This window comes from Scyliorhinus canicula, chromosome 6, assembly GCF_902713615.1.
Source record: "Scyliorhinus canicula chromosome 6, sScyCan1.1, whole genome shotgun sequence".
Lineage (NCBI taxonomy): Eukaryota > Metazoa > Chordata > Chondrichthyes > Carcharhiniformes > Scyliorhinidae > Scyliorhinus > Scyliorhinus canicula.
In genome coordinates, this window is record NC_052151.1 from 177,470,566 (window position 1) to 177,490,469 (window position 19,904).

Sequence of the window (19,904 nt, forward strand, 5' to 3'; positions counted from 1 at the left end):
CAGACCCAGAGTTCCTCGTACAACAAGCTCTTCATTTCGAGGGATCATTCTTTGTGAACTTCCTCTGGACCCTTTCCAAGGCCAGCACATCCTTCCTTTGATATGGTGTCCAAAACTGCTTTCAATTCTCCAAATAGGGTCTGACCAGAGCCTTTTACAGCCTCAGAAGTACAATCCCTGGTCTTGTATTCTAGCCCTCCTCGACAGGAACGCTAACTTGCATTTGCCTTCCTGAATGCCAACTGACCCTGCACGTTAACCTTAAGAGAATCTTCTGATTTTCCTAAGCATTTCTCCATTTAGAAAATGGTCTATGCCTCCAATCCTCCTTCCAAAGTGCATAACCTCACACTTTCCCAATATTGTATGCCGTCTGCCACTTCTTTGTCCACTCTCCTAGCCCGTACAAGTCCTTCTGCAGGCCCCCCCCCCCCCCCCCCCCCCCCCCGCTTCCTCATACTACCCATCCCTCTACATATCTTTGTATCATCTGCAAACGTAGCAACAGTGCATACAGTATGTTCTTCCAGATCATGAATGTGATATTGTGAAAAGGCTGTGGTCCCAGCACCGACCCTGAGGCACACCACTAGTCACCAGCTGCCATCTGAAAAAGACCCCTTTATCTCCACTATTTGCCTTCTGCCAGTCAGCCAATACTCTATCCATACCAGGATCTTACCCTGAACACCACTGGCTCTTAATTTATTTAACAGTCTCCTATGCGGCACCTTGTCAAAGGCCCTTCTGGAAATAAATGCACATCCACTGGTTCTCCTTTGTCTAACCTTCCTTGTTTGCCTCCTCAAAGAACAGATTTGTCAGACCATCAGCAAACATGGGAGAGAAACAGGCTCTGATTGGACCAGTGAATGCCGGCAAGAATGTGAAGACGTTTGGAGCACGTGGGGCCTCTGCTCGCCATGCTTTCCTCTGGCCATGCCACTTTCCCCGGCTCTCCGTGCCCTTGTCCAACTCCTGGTGCTTTCCCCCCCCATTTCGGTGCTGAAGCCTGGTCCAGCCTCTTTTTCCCCTTCCTTGGTTCTCTGTCCCGGCTTAATCCACTTTCACCCTGGCTCTTGGTGCTCTTGCACATCTCCAGCCCCTTTGCCCCAATTCCTGGTGGTTTTCTCCCATCTCTGGCCAACTTTTTTCTCTACTCTGGTGCTCTGGTCACTTTCACCTGCTTCGGTGTTGGGTCCGGCACTAACCGCTTTCTCTCCCGCTCCTGGTTCAGTTGACTTGACTCTAGTGCTTTCACCCTGGCACCTCGTTTTTTTGGCCCAACTCTGGCCACTTTTCCCTCGCTCCTGGTGCTCTAGCCTTAGCCCCCCCCCTCCTGCCTCCCCACTCCTTCCTCGACGATTCCTTCCCCTCCCTCTTCTCCCCATCCGCCTCCTTCCATTACTGATTCTCAGCCTCGGGCCTCGCTCCAGGTCTCTTTACTACTCTCCCTTCCTACAGGCGATTTGATGAGTGCATGAGTGATATGGTGTGTGTGTATGTGTATAGAATGTGTATAGAATGTTGGATGTGCATCTGGCTCAATTCCAGTCCACAGTATTCTAATTTACTCTCACCCCCACACACTCTTACCCACTCTCATCAGTAGATGAATGTGAATGAGCACCCTGAGACTGGGAGTGAGCGGGACACACGGGTCTCACTCTTTCATATACTGATGATTGTCTTATTTATTACTCATTTTTAATGGTCAATTTATTTTTGTGAATGTTTTTGTTCAACAAGTTGTTGCTTTTCAATCTATCAACGTTGATTTTGAAATTCACGTTTAATGCTGTGCCAGACTGTGGGCTGGATTATCCGTCGGTGGGATTCTACATTTGCCAGTTGTGCACCTCACGCCCGTGGATTTCCTAACAGCATGTGATACCCACAACGGGAAACCCCATTGACCGGCTGCTGGACAGAGGATCCTATGTTGGCGGGGGGCACGTCCACATCGGAAAACAAACGCGGCAGGACTGGAGAATCCCATCCCTTTATTATTCAAAAATTTTCTCGTCCACGTCCCACCCGAGTGTGAGAAACACTGAAATGTGCCTCATCATGTGAAAAAGGTGGACAAGCTTGATCTACAATTTTCTGTTTTAATAATTAGAAAACAAAATAATTCTCTTTTAAAATAGTGATCAATATTGCTTCCCAGAACCTATCAACTGGGCAATTCATAGAATCCCTCTCGGGCAGAAGGAGGCCATTTGGTCCTTCGAATCTGAATCAACCCTCCAAAAGAGCACTCTGACCAGGCCCACTCCCTCCTACCCCTCTCCATAACCCCATGCCATTGATCATGGCCAATCCACCTAACTTCACAGCTTTGGACTGTGGAAGGAAACAAGAGCACCCGGAGGAAACTCATTCAGACACTGGGAGAACATGCAAACTCCACACAGACAGTCACCCAAGGCCAGAATCCAACCCCAGTCCCTGATGCTGTGAAGCAGCAGTGCTAACCACTCTACTGCCCACTTTTAGGAAGCTGTAAAATGAAGTATATTTGAAGCAGTTCATTCCACTGGTTAAAAATATACCACCATCATTGATTCTGATGACCAAAAAGTACCCAGGGCTGGATTCTCCACTTTTGGACCCCACACCATAATGAAAACTGTAGTCTTTTACACCAAGAGAAAACTGGCGTCAAAGGCCACAAGATTCACCGTTTTGCTGGGGGCGAGCATCATTGTCGTGGAACGCGCAGCTCCAGCTGTTGATAAGACCCCGCACTTCTAGGTCAGAGGCCAGATACGGCGGTGGCCTCCAGTGCCCCTAAAATAATGCCCCGCATTGGCCGCTAGCCCGACCCGGACCGCCCGCACACCTAGTCCAGTATGAAGCCCCCCCACTGCCCTCCAATCGCCCCTCCTCTGAATGTGGCCACCCCGGACAGAGTCCGCAGCCGCCACGCGAGGTTCCCGAATGGCAGGACCAGATTAGAACCACGCCGTAGGGAATTCGGCCGATTGGGGACGGGGAATAGCAGGGCAGCCTCAGGCAATAGAACATAGAACAGTACAGCACAGAACAGGCCCTTCGGCCCTCAATGTTGTGCCGAGCAATAATCACCCTACTCAAATCCACATATCCACCCTATACCCGTAACCCAACAACCACCCCCACCCCCCCCCCCCCCCCCCCCCAACCAATGGGAGGGGGAGAATAGCGCAACTGGCGCCGGGTCCCGATTTCGCTGCAGGAAAATGGATTCTCCGCCCCGTCATCGAATGCTATTTCTTTTTTTTTTACATTTTTAATATAATTTTTATTGGAATTTTTTACAGAAAATATAAAACGTAACGACAAACAATGACATGCCACAAAATTACCCATAATAACTGTAACACCCCCAGACCGTATCGACGCATGTATCCCATCCCCCACCCCCCCAACCCCAATGAACAACATAAGAACTTAAAAATAAATTTAAATTAAATAAACAAACATAATCATCGTCCGCCCCCCCACCTTTTCCCTCCCCCTCCCCCCCCCCCCCCCTTTCCCTCCCCCTCCCCCCCCCCACCTTTTCCCTCCCCCTCCCCCCCCCCCTTTCCCTCCCCCTCCCCCCCACCCCGGGTTGCTGCTGATACTGTCCCCGTACCCTATCGTTGAGCCAGAAAGTCGAGAAAAGGTTGCCACCGCCTAAAGAACCCTTGTACCGACCCTCTCAGGGCGAATTTGATCTTCTCTAGCTTAATGAAACCCGCCATGTCATTGATCCAGGTCTCCACGATTGGGGGCCTCACATCCTTCCATTGTAGCAAGATCCTTCGCCGGGCTACTAGAGACGCAAAGGCCAGCACACCGGCCTCTTTCGCCTCCTGCACTCCCGGCTCCACCCCAATCCCAAAAATCGCGAGTCCCCATCCTGGCTTGACCCTGGATCCCACCACCCTCGACACCGTCCTCGCCACCCCCTTCCAGAACTCCTCCAGTGCTGGGCATGCCCAGAACATATGGGCATGGTTCGCTGGACTCCCCGAGCACCTGACACACCTGTCTTCACCCCCAAAGAACCTACTCATCCTCGTCCCAGTCATGTGGGCCCGGTGCAGCACCTTGAATTGGATGAGGCTAAGCCGCGCACACGAGGAGGAAGAATTAACCCTCTCCAGGGCATCAGCCCATGTCCCATCTTCGATCTGTTCCCCCAGATCCCCCTCCCACTTAGCTTTCAGCTCCTCTACTGACGCCTCCTCCGCCTCCTGCATAACCTTGTAGATATCAGATATCTTCCCCTCTCCGACCCAGACCCCCGAAAGCAGCCTGTCGCTCACCCCCCTCGCGGGAAGCGAAGGGAATCCCTCCACCTGCCGCCTAGCAAATGCCTTTACCTGCAGATACCTGAACATGTTCCTCGGGGAGCCCAAATTTCTCCTCCAACTCCCCCAGGCTCGCAAACCTCCCATCAATAAACAGGTCCCTCAGCTGTCTGATGCCCGCTCTGTACCAACCCTGAAATCCCCCATCAATGTTCCCCGGGACGAACCTATGGTTCCCCCTTAACGGAGCCTCCATCGAGCCCCCCACTTCTCCCCTATGTCGCCTCCACTGCCCCCAAATCTTGAGGGTAGCCGCCACCACCGGACTCGTGGTATACCTCGGAGGAGGGAGCGGCCACGGCGCCGTTACCAGGGCCCCAAGGCTTGTATCTCCACAGGACGCCCTCTTCATCCATTTCCATGCTGCCCCCTCCCCCTCCATTACCCACTTGCGCACCATCGACACATTGGCCGCCCAATAATACCCCGAGAGATTGGGTAACGCCAGCCCCCCCCATCTCTACCCCGCTCCAAGAAGACCCTCTTCACCCTCGGGGTCCCATGCGCCCAAACAAAGCTCATGATGCTGCTAGTCACCCTTCTAAAAAAAGGCCCTAGGGATAAAGATGGGCAAACACTGAAAAAGGAACAAGAACCTCGGGAGAACTGTCATTTTGACGGACTGCACTCTACCCGCCAACGATAGCGGCACCATGTCCCACCTTTTAAATTCCTCCTTCATCTGTTCCACCAGCCTGGTAAAATTAAGCTTATGGAGAGTCCCCCAACTCCTGGCCACCTGCACCCCCAGGTATCTGAAACTCTTCACTGCCCTCTTAAATGGGAGTCTCCCAATTCCCTCCTCCTGATCACCAGGGTGTACTACAAATACCTCACTCTTGCCTAAATTTAACTTATAGCCCGAGAAGCCCCCAAATTCCGCTAACAGCTCCATCACCCCCGGCATTCCCTCTTCTGGATCTGCCACATACAACAGCAGGTCATCCGCATACAGCGATACACGATGTTCCTCCCCACCCCGCACCAGACCCCTCCATCTCCCTGACTCCCTCAACGCCATAGCCAAAGGTTCAATCGCCAGTGCAAAGAGCAAGGGGGACAGGGGGCACCCCTGCCTGGTCCCACGGTAGAGCCTAAAGTACTCCGATCTCCTTCCATTGGTAACTACACTTGCCATCGGAGCCGCGTAGAGCAGCCTCACCCATTTGATGAATCCCTCCCCGAATCCGAACCGCTCCAGCACCTCCCACAGGTACCCCCACTCAACTCTATCAAACGCTTTCTCCGCATCCAGCGCCACCACTATCTCCGCCTCCCCCTCCACTGCCGGCATCATAATAACATTTAGCAGTCTCCGCACATTCGTGTTGAGCTGCCGTCCCTTGACAAATCCTGTCTGATCCTCGTGTATCACCCCTGGCACACAGTCATCTATCCTGGTGGCCAGGATCTTCGCCAGCAACTTAGCGTCAACATTGAGGAGCGAGATAGGCCTGTATGATCCACACTGCAAGGGGTCCTTATCCCGCTTTAGGATCAGAGAGATCAGTGCCCGCGACATCGTCGGGGCAAAGCCCCCCCCTCCCATGCCTCATTGAAGGCTCGCACCAACAGGGGGCCCACCAGATCCGCATACTTTTTATAAAATTCCACCGGGAACCCGTCCGGCCCCGGCGCCTTACCTGACTGCATTTGTCCAATCCCCCTGACTAGCTCCTCCAACTCTATCGGCGCCCCCAGCCCCTCTACCAGCTCCTCTTGAACCCTTGGGAACCATAGCCTGTTCATGAAGCTCTCCATCCCCCCTCTCCCCATCGGAGGTTCTGACTGGTACAGTTCCTCGTAGAAGTCCCTAAAGACCCCATTTACTTCTGTCCCCTTCTGCACTACATTCCCACCCCTATCCGTCACTCCACCAATTTCCCTAGCCACATCTCGCCTGCGGAGCTTAAGCGCCAACATCCTGCTATCGAATGCTATTTCAGTGTCGGGATGCGGAGTATCCAGCCCCCAATGCTTTTTTCCCAATTAAGATGCAATTTACTGTGTCAAATCTACCTACCCTGCACATCTTTGGGTTGTGGGGGTGAGGCCCACACAAACACGGGGAGAATGTGCAAACTCCACACAGACTGTGACTCAGGGCTGGGATCGAACCCAAGTCCTCAGCGCCTTTAGGCAGCAGTGCTAACCACTGCACCACCATGCCGGGCTATCAATTTCAACGAATTACATAAGTGCATTGCTTGTTGTGGGTATTGCTGTGGAATCTACCCCATAATATAAATCTGAGTGAGGAGCCACGGGCTCGGGCAAACAGTCTATAAATTAGTGTCAGAGCTTTCAGCAGTGAAATTAGGAAACATTTCTACATGTAAAGGGGTGTCAAAATTTGAAACTCTCTTCTCCAAAGGGAAGTTTCCATATCATTAGAAGCTACAGTATTTAACTAGCTGTTCTGTAATGGAAACATAACACAAAATCTGATGTTTCCGACCAAAGGGTTTATTTACATATCAGAGTTAAATATGTCAGTGTGTTATTGACCAGATAAATATAATTACAAATGCATCAGTTTGTATTGGGTGACAGCTAAATTATTATTACGATAAGAATTCATACATCGTATTATGTCACTAAATGTTACTTACAATTCTCCTTGAGTAACATGCTTTTAATGCTGTTCAGAATAGAAAAATATATAATTTTCAATGAATTACTGTGAACTAAGTTATATGCTTTTATCTACAATGACTAGATCTTTTCAGCTCACAGATTCGATGATAATGAGGCTTAAGACTGGCGCAAACTACTTTCTAGCCCAAAATGTCATCTGTGAGACTTGAAAAAAAGGACTTCCACTAGAGCCCAGAAGGAGAAACTAGTCGAAAACTGCAACTGCATCTAATCAGCCTCTAACTGGAATAATCAGTATGCACTGGGAGCAACCTGAACCGCTGGAAAATCCAACTGGAAATGAGCTGGTGTCCATGCTTGGCAGCTGATTTTGATTGTGCCGGTTGTGATTTACTGGGAGCAGTTGCTTTAACTGGGACTGACTGGCTAGAGCCAGGACACTGTTATTCTCCATATGGTTGCCTGTATTCTGTATGTCACATTTGTCTGATCAGACAAGCGTTCCCCATTTAGATTTAGAACAGTACAGCACAGAACAGGCCCTTCGGCCCTCGATGTTGTGCCGAGCAATGATCACCCTACTCAAACTCACGTATCCACCCTATACCCGTAACCCAACAACTCCCCCCTTAACCTTACTTTTTAGGACACTACGGGCAATTTAGCATGGCCAATCCACCTAACCCGCACATCTTTGGACTGTGGGAGGAAACCGGAGCAACCCGGAGGAAACCCACGCACACACGGGGAGGACCGTTGCAGACTCCGCACAGACAGTGACCCAGCCGGGGAAACGAACCTGGGACCCTGGAGCTGTGAAGCATTGATGCTAACCACCTATGCTACCGTGCTGCCATTATTGTGTGTTATCAGATTGGACAGAGTTGGCACCCCTTGCCCACATGCTCGATATCAATATTCGCCATGTAGTCCTGTGGTTTAAGATAATTGTTCCTCAGTCTCCACCCAGGATGACCTGGGGGGGGGGGGGGGGGGGGGGGGGGGAGAGAGCAGGGTGTCTGACATGCCAATTACTGGAAGAAAGTCTTCATTTGATCATTTGCACTGTTGGAGTCATGTCTTGGGCAGATAGGCATTTTGGGTAGAAATCCAGTTCAACTAATCTCCATCAAAATCTCTGCATAATAATGCAACGAATGCTCACATTTATAGACCAAAATCTGCTCCAGTACATCATTTAATTTCAAGAGTCAAATAAGCATTTTAAGGATATTTCAATTCTGCACTATCAACAGGCAGGTCAGTCGCCAACAAAAAGCTGTGGAATCAAAAGATTGTGTGGCTGATATCCACAGCTGTCCTTTCATCAAAATTCATGGTTGAAAATTTTCTCTATGATTTTTCAACATACACAGCCAGCAATTAACAGTGAAGAGAACTCAAAAAAATTAGATCCACAGTACAATATGCTTCATTTCTTTGCCTTATGATACCCAGCTTGCCCAATGAAGAGAAACACAACCATTCACAAGTTCAATGTCAACATCAATCCAGGCCAACTAAGTTTCTTGCAAGCAGGCTAACATGGCTCACCTAATTTTGCCCTCCTTTTTGTGGGGAAGCATCTAGTTCTGGAAAAACATGGCTAAAATCTGTATTTATGTGAGCTAGTGCTTCTTGCAGCACTTACATGATCTGGATACAACTGTATTTTTATTTTTCAAATTTCAGAATCCTCTTTTACTTCAAAAATGTACATCCATGCCAACTACTTGCAAAAGGCATGGGGCAGGATCCTCCATTTCTGAGACTAAGGGCTTGATTCTCTGTCGGACGGATTCTCTGTTTCGTCGGAGGGCATTCACACCTGCAGATTTCCTGATGGCTTGAGGGTGCCCACAATGGTAAACCCCATTGACCAGCTGACGGGACAGAGGATCTCACCCCAAGTGTTGACACGTGATTCGTGGAGTTACACAACAGCAAAACTGGTGCTGAACCTGTACCGATTCCGCTACTGTTAAGAGGCTAGCACCGAGCTAAGTGGAACACTATCAATGCCAATGAGAAACAGTGCACGATTTTCCAGCTCGATTCGCCATTGACACTCAGGAGGCTGACGAGCTGCAGCCGCATCTTCACACTTCACTCCCGACACACACCATCCCAACCAACAAGATGGCAGTAAGAAGAGCAGTTCCACGCTTCACCGATAGCTGGATGCTTTGGAGGAGAGGCGGATGACCCTGTGCTCCGGCCTGGGAAGGAAGCTGCCAGCTGCCGCCACTCGTCGTGCCTGGGCGCAGGTAGCAGAGGCGGGCAGTGCCGTGGGCAACAACACCTGGACCGGCCAGCTGTGCCGGAGGAAACTGCACGTCCTCCTCAGGGCACTAAACCATGTGCCACACACCTGTAACTTGACCACCACCCAACACAGAGAGCGGCGGAACCCCCACCCTGCACCACATGCTGGCATCCATACCGGCCGCCATGGCCGGGTGCCTTGGCCACTGAGGCCACCAGCTACCCACCCCCTGGGCTGCATGCGCCAGACTAACGAAGACTGTTGTATTCCGTTTACCTCCTCATCCCCAGACACATCACCTTACACCACTCTCACCATCACACCACCCCCACACCACCATCACCATCACCCCAATCCTCACCTCCATACCATCCTCGCTCCCACCCTCACGCCGACACCACCTTCATTCCAATATCACCCTCACCCCCACCACCCTCACTCCCCCACCCAGCCAGCGATCTATTCATGCATCTCATCTTCTATCTTGCAGGACCTGGTATTTCCCGCCCTCAGTAAGTGCGACAACCGGAGCTTCTCCGTGAGCCGAGAACTGTTTTTTTTTAAAAATAATTTTTATTGAAGAAATTTTTCAAAATACAAACATTTTAACCCCCCCTACATTTACATTTAAATTATAACAAAACAAAGTCAAACCCCCGACTTAACAAGAAAAAGAAAAAAGTCCCCCCCCCCCCCCCTACTCGCGCGTCCCCCCCCCCCCCGCGAAACCGACAGTCAGACCAACTTATCATTTCTAGCAGTGTCCTCGGTGCAGGCCTTGCCCGTTGCCAGCCCACCGCTACCGTACTTCCTTCGTCTTTGTCCCCCCTCCCCCCCCCCCCTCCTCCCCCCTCCCTCCCCCCCTCCCAGCCCTCCCCTCCCCTCCTGGGTTGCTGCTGTCACGGCCTCAGTTTCTATCTCTGATCCAAGAGGTCTAGGAAGGGTTGCCATCGCCTGAAAAAACCCCCTGCACCGACCCTCTCAGGGCGAATTTGATCCTTTCCAATTGGATGAAGTTTGCCATGTCGTTTAACCAGGTGTTAACACTCGGAGGCCTTTCGTCCCTCCACTGATCAGGATCCTCCTCGAGCCACCAAGACGCAAAGGCTAATATTCCAGCCTCCCTCGCCTCCTGTACCCCCGTTCCACCCCAACCCAAAGATCGCAAGTCCCCATCCTGGCTTGACCCTGGACCCCACCACTCTCGACCACCGTCCCTGCCACCCCCTTCCAGAACTCCTCCAGTGCCGGACATGCCAAAAACATATGTGCATGATTCGCAGGGCTTCCCGAACATCTAATACACATGTCTTCACCCCCGAAAAACCGACTCATCCTTGTCCCCGTCATGTGGGCTCTATGCAGTACCTTAAATTGAATGAGACTTAGTCTCGCACATGACGACGACGAGTTGACCCTCTCCAGGGCGTCTGCCCATGTCCCGTCCTCTATCTGTTCCCCCCAGCTCTAACTCCCACTTATCTTTCAGCTCCTCTACTGGTACCATCCTCCACCTCCTGCATAATCTTATAGATGTCCGAGATCTTCCCCTCCCCGACCCAGACCCCTGATAGCACCCTATCACTCACCCCCCTGTCGGGGAGCGCGGGGAACCCCGCTACCTGTCTCTGGCAAATGCCTTCACTTGGAGGTACCTGAACGTGTTCCCCGGGGGAGCCCAAATTTCTCCTCCAGCTCTCCAGGCTCGCAAACCTCCCCTCTATAAACAAGTCCCTCAGTTGTCTAATACCCGCCCTCTGCCAGCTCTGGAATCCCCCCTCCTGTGTTTCCCGGCGCAAATCTGTGGTTCCCTCTTAGTGGTGCCCCTATCAGACCTCCCACTTCCCCCCTGTGTCGCCTCCACTGCCCCAGATCTTGAGGGTGGCCGCCACCACCGGGCTCGTGGTATACCTCGTGGGAGGGAGCGGCCATGGTGCCGTTACCAGTGCCCCTAAGCTTATGTTGCCGCAGGACGCCCTCTCCATGCGCTTCCAGGCTGCCCCCTCCCCTTCCATCATCCACTTGTACCATCGATGTATTTGCCGCCCAGTAATATCCTGAAAGGTTGGGTAACGCCAGCCCTCCACTATCCCTACTCCGCTCCAAAAAGACCCTTCTAACTCTCGGGGTGCCATGTGCCCACACATACCCCATGATACTACTCGTTACCTTCTTGAAAAAGGCCCTGGGGAGGAAGATGGGCAGACACTGGAACAAAAACAAGAACCTCGGGAGGACCGTCATTTTAACTGACTGCACCCTCCCTGCCAGCGACAGCGGCACCATGTCCCACCTCTTAAACTCCTCCTCCATCTGTTCCACCAGTCTGGAAAAGTTCAACTTGTGGAGGGTCCCCCAGTTCTTTGCCACCTGCACCCCCAAATACCTAAAACTTTTAACTGCTCTTTTGAAGGGGAGCCTCCCAATTCCCTCCCCTTGGTCTCCCGGGTGTATTACAAAGACCTCACTTTTCCCCAGATTTAATTTATATCCCGAAAAGGTCCCCGAACTCCGCTAGTATCCCCATTACCTCCGGCATTCCCCCCTCCGGGTCTGCCACATACAACAACAAATCATCCGCATAGAGCGAGACCCGATGTTCCTCCCCTCCCCTTGTCAGTCCTCTCCACCCCCCTGAACCCCTCAGTGCCATCGCCAACGGCTCAATCGCTAATGCAAAGAGTAAGGGAGATAGGGGACATCCCTGCCTAGTACTTCGATGGAGCCCAAAATATTCTGACCTCCTCCCGTTTGTTACCACACTTGCCATCGGAGCTGAATAGAGCAGTTTTACCCACTTGATAAATCCCTCCCCAAACCCAAACCTTTCCAACGTCTCCCACAAGTATTCCCACTCCACCCTGTCAATGCCTTCTCCGCGTCCAGCGCTACCACTATCTCCGCCTCCCCTTCCACTGCTGGCATCATAATCACATTTAACAATCTCCGGACATTTGTGTTAAGTTGGCGTCCCTTCACAAACCCCGTCTGGTCTTCATGGACTACCCCTGGCACACAGTCCTCTATCCTGGTTGCCAGAACCTTTGCTAACAGCTTGGCGTCAACATTCAGGAGGGAGATGGGCCTGTAGGACCCGCACTGGACCGGGTCCTTGTCCCGCTTCAAAATCAAGGAGATCAGGGCCTGCGACATTGTTGGGGGCGCCTCATTAAAGGCTCGCACCAGCACTGGACCCACCAAGTCCACAAATTTCCTGTAAAACTCCACCGGGAACCCATCCGGCCCCGGCGCCTTCCCCGCCTGCATCTGGCCTATCCCTTTAATTAGCTCCTGCAGCTCTATCGGCGCCCCCAACCCTTCCACCAGCTCCTCCTGTACCTTTGGGAACCCCAATTTTGTCGAGAAAGTTCTTCATTCCCCCCTCTCCTCTTCGGCGGTTCAGACCTATACAATTCCCTATAGAAGTCCCTAAAGACCCTATTCACCTCTTGCCCCTTCTGCACTACATCCCCACCCCTCTCTCTCACTCCCCCAATCTCTCTGGCTGCATCTCGCTTACGAAGCTGGGTGTGCCAGCATCCTGCTCGCCTTTTCCCCGTACTCATACGCCGCACCCTGCGCCCTTCTCCACTGCATTTTCCGCCTTCCTAGTGGTCAGTAGGTCGAACCTGGCCTGCAAGCTACGCCGCTCCCTTAATAGCCCCTCCTCTGGTGCCGCCGCATATTTTCCTATCTACTTCTAGGAGCTCCCCCACCAGCCTCTCCCTTTCCTGCCTCTCCTTCCTCTCTCTGTGTGCCCTTATGGAGATCAGCTCCTCTCTAATCACTGCTTTCAAGGCCTCCCAGACCGTCCCCACCTGCACCTCACCTGTGTCATTTCGTACCCGATAGTTCTCAATGGCCCGTTCTCACCCTGCTGCACACCTCTTCGTCCGCCAACAGCCCTACTCCAGGCGCCACAACGGCGTTGTCCCGCGCCTCCCCCATGTCCACGTCCACCCAATGTGGTGCATGGTCCGATATCGCAAGGGCCGAGTACTCCGTGTCCTGCACTCTCGGTATCAGCCCCCTGTTCAATACGAAAAAAATCGACTCCTATAGTACACTCTGTGGACGTGGGAGAAAAAGAATACTCCCTCGCCCTAGGCCTACCAAATCTCCATGGGTCTACCCCTCCATCTGCTCCATGAACCCCCTTAACCTCTTGCCGCTGCCGGCCTCCTATTCGTCCTGGAACTCGATCTATCCAGCCCAGGGTCCTACACCGTATTAAAGTCCCCTCCCATGATCAGGCCCCCTGCCTCCAGTCCCCGGGATGAGGCCCAGCAGGGCGCCTCAATAAAACCCGCGTCGTCCCAGTTCGGGGCATACACATTTACCAGTACCATCATTCTCTCCCTGCAGCCCTACCCCCCTCACCATCACGTACCTGCCCTCCTGTCTGCCACCACCTCTGCCGCCACAAACGAACCCTCTTTCCCACCAAATCGCCACCCCCCGGTTCTTGATACCAAGCCTGAGTGGAAACCACCTGTCCCACCCACCCCCCTTCTCAGGCGGACCTGATCTGCTACCCTCAAAATGAGTCTCCTGCAGCATTGCTACATCAGCTTCAGTCCCTTAGGTGTGAGAAGACCCTTGATCTTTTGACCGGCCATTCAGCCCCCTTACGTTCCACGTGATCAATCGGGTCGCAGAGCGACCCGTCCCTACTCCCTGTCGATTAGCCATGTCTTGTTCCCCTTGCTCGCCCGGGTCATCCCTTCTTTTCTGACCCGCTGTCCATAGCGATGGCCCCCCCTCCCCCCACCCCCCCCGGCTCTCACCTTCTCGTCCCTCGGTCTTTCCAGCAGCAACCCGGTGTCCACCCCCCAGCCCCCCCCCCCCTCCCCCCCCCCCCCCCCCCCCCCCCCCCCCCCCCCCTGGCTAGGACCCCTCCTAGCCGCGATGTACCCCACATCGTACTCCCGAGAGTCAGCTGGTCTCCGCTGACCCGGCTGCTCCTGCCACATTCCGACTCCTCCCGGTTCACCCCATCTGCGCCCGTGAAAGATCCCCTTAAAACCCCCGAGAAAGACCCGCATAATCAACCCGCTCCCCCCCGTCCCGTCTCCCCAACTTAACGATATAAATACCCAATGGCAACTAAATACATAAATACTTAACTACATACTTAAATAACAAAATAATTAACTAACTATCAACTAACAGTGTGCCCAACCATCACCCTCCATCAAACAGTATAAATAACCGCAGATAACCATAACCCGAAAAGAAAAAAAGAACAAAAAAACCCCCCCCCAAGCACCCAAAGAAAAAGGGTAAGAGGGGTAAATAACTAAGGGAAATTGGAAACGGGAAAAAACACCCCATAAGAAGCCAACGACCCACAATAGAGATTTCAACAGTACAAATATACAGAAACACCCAACAACTCGAAACCTTCAAAATATTCAGAAAAGTCAACCGTTCGAGAAAAAACACCCCAAACAATCCACGAAACTGTTACCCAGTTCCGACCTGGCCTGAAAAAGAAAAGGGCCACTTGCTCAATCAAGAGTCCCCCGGCGGCTACGACCGCCGGTGCTCCCAGGTTTTAGTTCGTGTCCAACTTTTCCTCTTGTACAAAGGTCCAGGCCTCCTCTGGGGACTCGAAATAATGATGTTGGTCCTTGTAGGTGACCCACAAGCGCGCCGGTTGCAGCATTCCAAATTTGATCTTTTTCGCGTGTAGCACCGCCTTTGTCCGGTTGTACCGGGCCCGCCGCTTTGCCACCTCCGCACTCCAGTCCTGGTACACCCTTACCGTCGAGTTCTGCCACTTGCTGCTTTTCTCCCTTTTTGCCCACCTCAGGACTTTCTCTCGATCACTTAGCCGCTGGAACCGCACCAGCACCGCCCTCGGGGGCTCGTTTGCCCTAGGCCTCCTGGCCATGACCCGGTATGCCTCTTCCAATTCCAGGGGCGCCGGACCGGCCCCTTCCCCCATCAGGGAGCTCAACATCTCCGCCACATATCCCGGGAGATCCGACCCCTCCAGGCCTTCTTCCAGGCCCAGGATCCTCAAATTTTTCCTCCTCATCCGAGTGTCCAGCTCCTCGAAGCGGCTCTGCCACTTCATGTGGAGTGCCTCGTGCACCTCCACCTTTGCCCCGATGACTGTGGCCTCCTCCTCCCTCGCGGTCATCTCCTGCTGCAGATCTTTAATCGACGCCTCTTGGATCGCCTGGGCTCCCACCAACCTGGTGGCCGTCGCGTTCATGGACTCTAAGAGCTCCACTTTCATCTCCGTGAAAAAACGGAGGAGAGCGGCCTGCTGCTCCTCCGCCCATTTCTTCCACTCCTCCGATGCACCGCCGGCCGCCATTTTGATTTTCTTCCCCCGCTTTTTTTGGGGAGCTGCTGCCGTTTTTCTTGCCGCTCCACTCCGGGTACCGACCATAAAATCGGTCTAGTTCTCCTCAGGGGACCTTCCCCCACCGGGATTCGTTTTTTCAGCGCCGTTGGGGCCCTCCAATTGGCCCAAAAAACACCTTTGTTGCAGGAGCTTCCAAATGTGCGGCTTAGCTAGTCATAGCCGCAACCGGAAGTCCCGAGCCGAGAACTGTTGACGAGAGCTGCTCGGACTGCAGCCCTCGATCCGAGACGCAGCACACCCCGGAACTAGAGTCTGAGGATGACACTGACTTTCTGTCACAGCTGTCTCCAACACCCTCCATCATCCCAGACACTCAGCTCGGTTGGGCACTTTGGTGAAGAGGCTCTTGGGACACTATCTGGTGCACACCACACAGCTTATTCAGTACAGCAGGTGGAGGTAGGAACACCCAAGGGGGCGGACATTAGGAGGGCGGACCAACCCCAGGAACAAGCTGCCAACCAAACAGGTTTTGGGCTTCTGGAACGGACAAACCCATTGATTGTTGAGATGCAATCGCAGAGCCAGGGACTACATGAGGAGTTGACAGCGAGCATCCAGTTCCTGCAGGCGCAGTTTGAGGCGTCCAACCGCATGCAGAAGCAGGAGGTGGTGCTGCCTTGCGTGCCACCGAGCCAACACTGCATGGGTGGCGTTCGCAGTGGACATTGGGAGGTAATGGTTTTGGCTATGGATCAGCATGTCCAAGGCCTGGGGCATTCTCTGCAGGCACTGGCCAAGGCCAAGGACAGGGTTGCCACCTCTCAGGAAACCATGTGTGTAAGCCACCTGGAGATCGCCGCGGCGCTTATGAACGTGGCTCAGTCACAACAGGCCAAAGCTAGGAACGTCGGCGGCATTGGCAGGCACTGCACAGACACGGAAGGAGTTGGCCCAGTCCCAGTTGGAGATGGCACAGTCACCAGCTGATGTGACACAAACTCAGGTTGTGGTACAGTCAATGGATGATGTGGTACAGTCCCAGACAGAGATGTCCACTTCCTGTGTTCCATGGCTGCGATCATGCAAACCCTGATTGAGACCAGAGCAGGCCTTAAGGGCTGGCAGCGCCAGGTGGTGGGGGAGCCTCAGGGGATAGCTCTGCTCGCATCCCTGTCCCATGGAGTAGCCCAGGGGACATCGGGTACCCCCAGGAGGAGGAGGTGATGGGGCCCGTGCCGGTGACTCATGAAGGGCAGGTGCCGGAATATCGCAGCAACTTGGGCCCCCCCCCCCCCCCCCCCCCCCCTCCCGTCCCTGACACATCTGCTGGGCAGCAGGCAGAACAGGGTGGCACCATGCCATGGGGACACCCGAGCAGCAGCCGTGCCCATTCAGGTCCGGTCACCCCAGAAGATGGCCGCCAATGGGGACTCAAGTCACACAGCGGGAATCACAGCACATCCTATTGTACCATCTGGGGATTCACCAAGACGTTGTGTTGGGCCCGTAAGGCCAGAAAATTAGACACCAGTTAAGTTTGCAGGAGTGCAGGGCACAATTCAGTTACGGGGGCTAGGACATAAATCTGCATATACGTTGTTATATTAAACACTTGTTCACACTGTTACAACCTGCCTCAGTGCTCTGTGATGGGTGTGAGGAGTGGGCTGATCTGGGCTGGCCAGAGAGGAGGTGAATGTTGTGGAGGCCCAGGGCTCCCTCTCACATGCCCCAACGACCTTTACCACTACTGCCACCCCAGGAATTCAATGGCACCATGTTAGGAACGACCAGCTCAGATGCAGGGATCACCCAGGTGGACGGTGGAAATTGCTACTATGGGCAGGAATCAGGCGTTGTTATATGATGCGGAACACCAAAGCTCATCGCACAGCGGTTTGTCATCATCCTCCATCCCATGCGGGCAACGCTCTCAGCAACATACTGGAGGGCCCTCCAGAGTACTCCAGGCACCTGAAAAGCATCTTCAGGAGATCAGAGCACCCTCCATCATAGACCTGGTCGCGGCATGGGCATCATTTTGACGTGTTTCTGCATTGGTTTGTGGTCTCCAGATAGGTGTTATCAGCCATAACTGCAGTGGATAATCCCTGTCACCCAGGAGCCAACCACCCAGCCGGTGGGGGATATCTCGAACATATCAGGAATCATCGAGTGCACTAGGTTGAAAGCGTCATGCATACTGTCAATATACACATCAGTATATAATGGTGCAGACACACACTGATTGACACACTGCAGGACCAATCAACACACACAACACAGCAGCCAATCACCAGTTAGAGCACACTCACTATAAAGACAGAGGGCATCAGTTTTCCCGCTCATTCGGGGTGCAGCCTCTGAGAAGGACAGAACTCACAGCTTGTAGCACAGATGATTACCATGTGCTGATACAGTAGTCCCCCTTTATAACGCGGGTGTTGGGGTCCAAGACAGCCACACGCGTTGCATCCGAGCCGCGGATATCCACGATGGGGGGTTTTAAATTTATTTTAAAATCTATGCATGCGCTTCCCATTGTGAGTCTATTGGGGGGGGGGGGGGGGGGGGGGGGGAGGTAAGACCCCCGTAGACTCACAATGGGAAGCGCATGCATAGATTTTAAAATAAATTTAAAACCCCCATCGTGGATCTAATTAAAACAAGCATTGCTGCATTTTTAACAACTTAAAAGTTGGATTGGAGGGAGAGAGCAGCCGGCAGTGTCAATTTCAGCTGCCGGCTGATTGTTTCAGTGAGAGAGCAGCTTCCCTCTCCGGATCAAAGTGAGCCGGCCGCTGAAATTGACACTGCCGGCTGATTGGAGGGAGAGAGCAGCCGGCAGTGTCAATTTCAGCGGCCGGCTCACTTTGATCCGGAGAGGGAAGCTGACAGTTGGGGTCCATAAGCCCCCCCGCCGTATATCGCGAACCGCGGTATTGCGGAGCGTGGTATAAGGGGGGACTACTGTAGTATAGACTGGTTAGGATAGGGATAGGTCTTCAGTTTTATCTAACATAGTGTCGACCCACAGTGAAAGTATGTTCAACAGTTCCTAGCTTAATAAAATAGTGTTGTACTATTTCAAGTGTTGGTAGCCTGTATGTGTTACTGCTAAGGTAAACGCAGTCTCCACAGATCCAGAGTACCCAACACATCACATACTGCCCGGGGATTGGGCAGGGAATTGAAAAAGGAAATGAAAAAGGAAATGAAAATAAATGAAATGAAACATGAAATGAAAATCGCTTATTGTCACAAGTAGGCTTCAATGAAGTAACTGTGAAAAGGCCCTAGTCGCCACATTCCGGCACCTGTTCGGGGAGGCTGGTACGGGAATTGAACCGTGCTGCTGGCCTGCCTTGGTCTGCTTTAAAAGCCAGTGATTTAGCCCAGTGTGCTAAACGAGGATGTGCATGATGCACAGCTGATGGTCACATATCAGCTGCACGTTCATCGAGGGGAATCCCTTTCAGTTTGTGTAGAGTGGCCTGTCACCTGCAGGTACTCGTAGGGTGACATGCATCTCACTGATCACTCCGTGGACCTGGGGCATGTCGCCGATGGCAGCGAATGCTGCTGCCTGGACATCCTGGTAGGTTCAGTCCACACGAAGTTGGATGTTTTGAGCCGTCTAGACATGTAGAGCCTTTGTGATGGTGCGGATGCACCTGTGTACTGAGGTCTGTGAGATCCTGGACAGGTCCCCACTCAGTGCCTTGGGTGGCGTAGAGGTTCAGGGCATCTGCAAGTGGGGCAGCACAGTAGCATTGTGGATAGCACAATCGTTTCACAGCTCCAGGGTCCCAGGTTCGATTCTGGCTTGGGTCACTGTCTGTGCGGAGTCTGCACATCCTCCCCATGTGTGCGTGGGTTTCCTCCGGGTGCTCCGGTTTCCTCCCACAATCCAAAGATGTGCAAGTTAGGTGGATTGGACATGATAAATTGCCCTTAGTGTCCAAAATTGCCCTTAGTGTTGGGTGGGGTTACCGGTTTATGGGGATAGGGTGGAGGTGTTAACCTTGGGTAGGGTGCTCTTTCCAGGAGCCGGTGCAGACTCGATGGGCCAAATGGCCTCCTTCTGCACTGTAAATTCTATGATCTGATCTTGACGGCTACTGGAAACGGGTGTCCTGTTAGCATGGCGCATATGCCAGTGTCTAACCAGGTCCAACGGACTGCATAGTGGCTCAGGTTGGCATTGCAAACTCCGCCCCGCATGTTTCCCCCCCCCACCCCCCCCACCCCCCACCTCCCAAACCCCCCAACGATCCCCGCCTCTGGCACTGGCATCTATCCCTGAAGCCAGGAATACGGTTGGCTGGCACTGCCCTTGCTTGCGGTATGCTCCGCAGCCCCTACCCGGCACCCC

The 19,904-nt window shown here is 53.0% G+C and overlaps 1 protein-coding gene across 2 annotated transcripts in view; it reads right to left on the minus strand.

The window, feature by feature from the left end:
• The window catches only part of LOC119967674 (transient receptor potential cation channel subfamily A member 1-like), a 311,686-nt gene that overhangs the window by 141,777 nt on the left and 150,005 nt on the right, over positions 1–19,904 (minus strand). For both annotated transcript variants that reach the window (XM_038800496.1, XM_038800495.1), the window contains one exon: positions 6,956–6,984. In XM_038800496.1, coding sequence (XP_038656424.1) covers positions 6,956–6,984 — 29 coding nt within the window. The remainder of the gene's footprint in view (positions 1–6,955; positions 6,985–19,904) is intronic.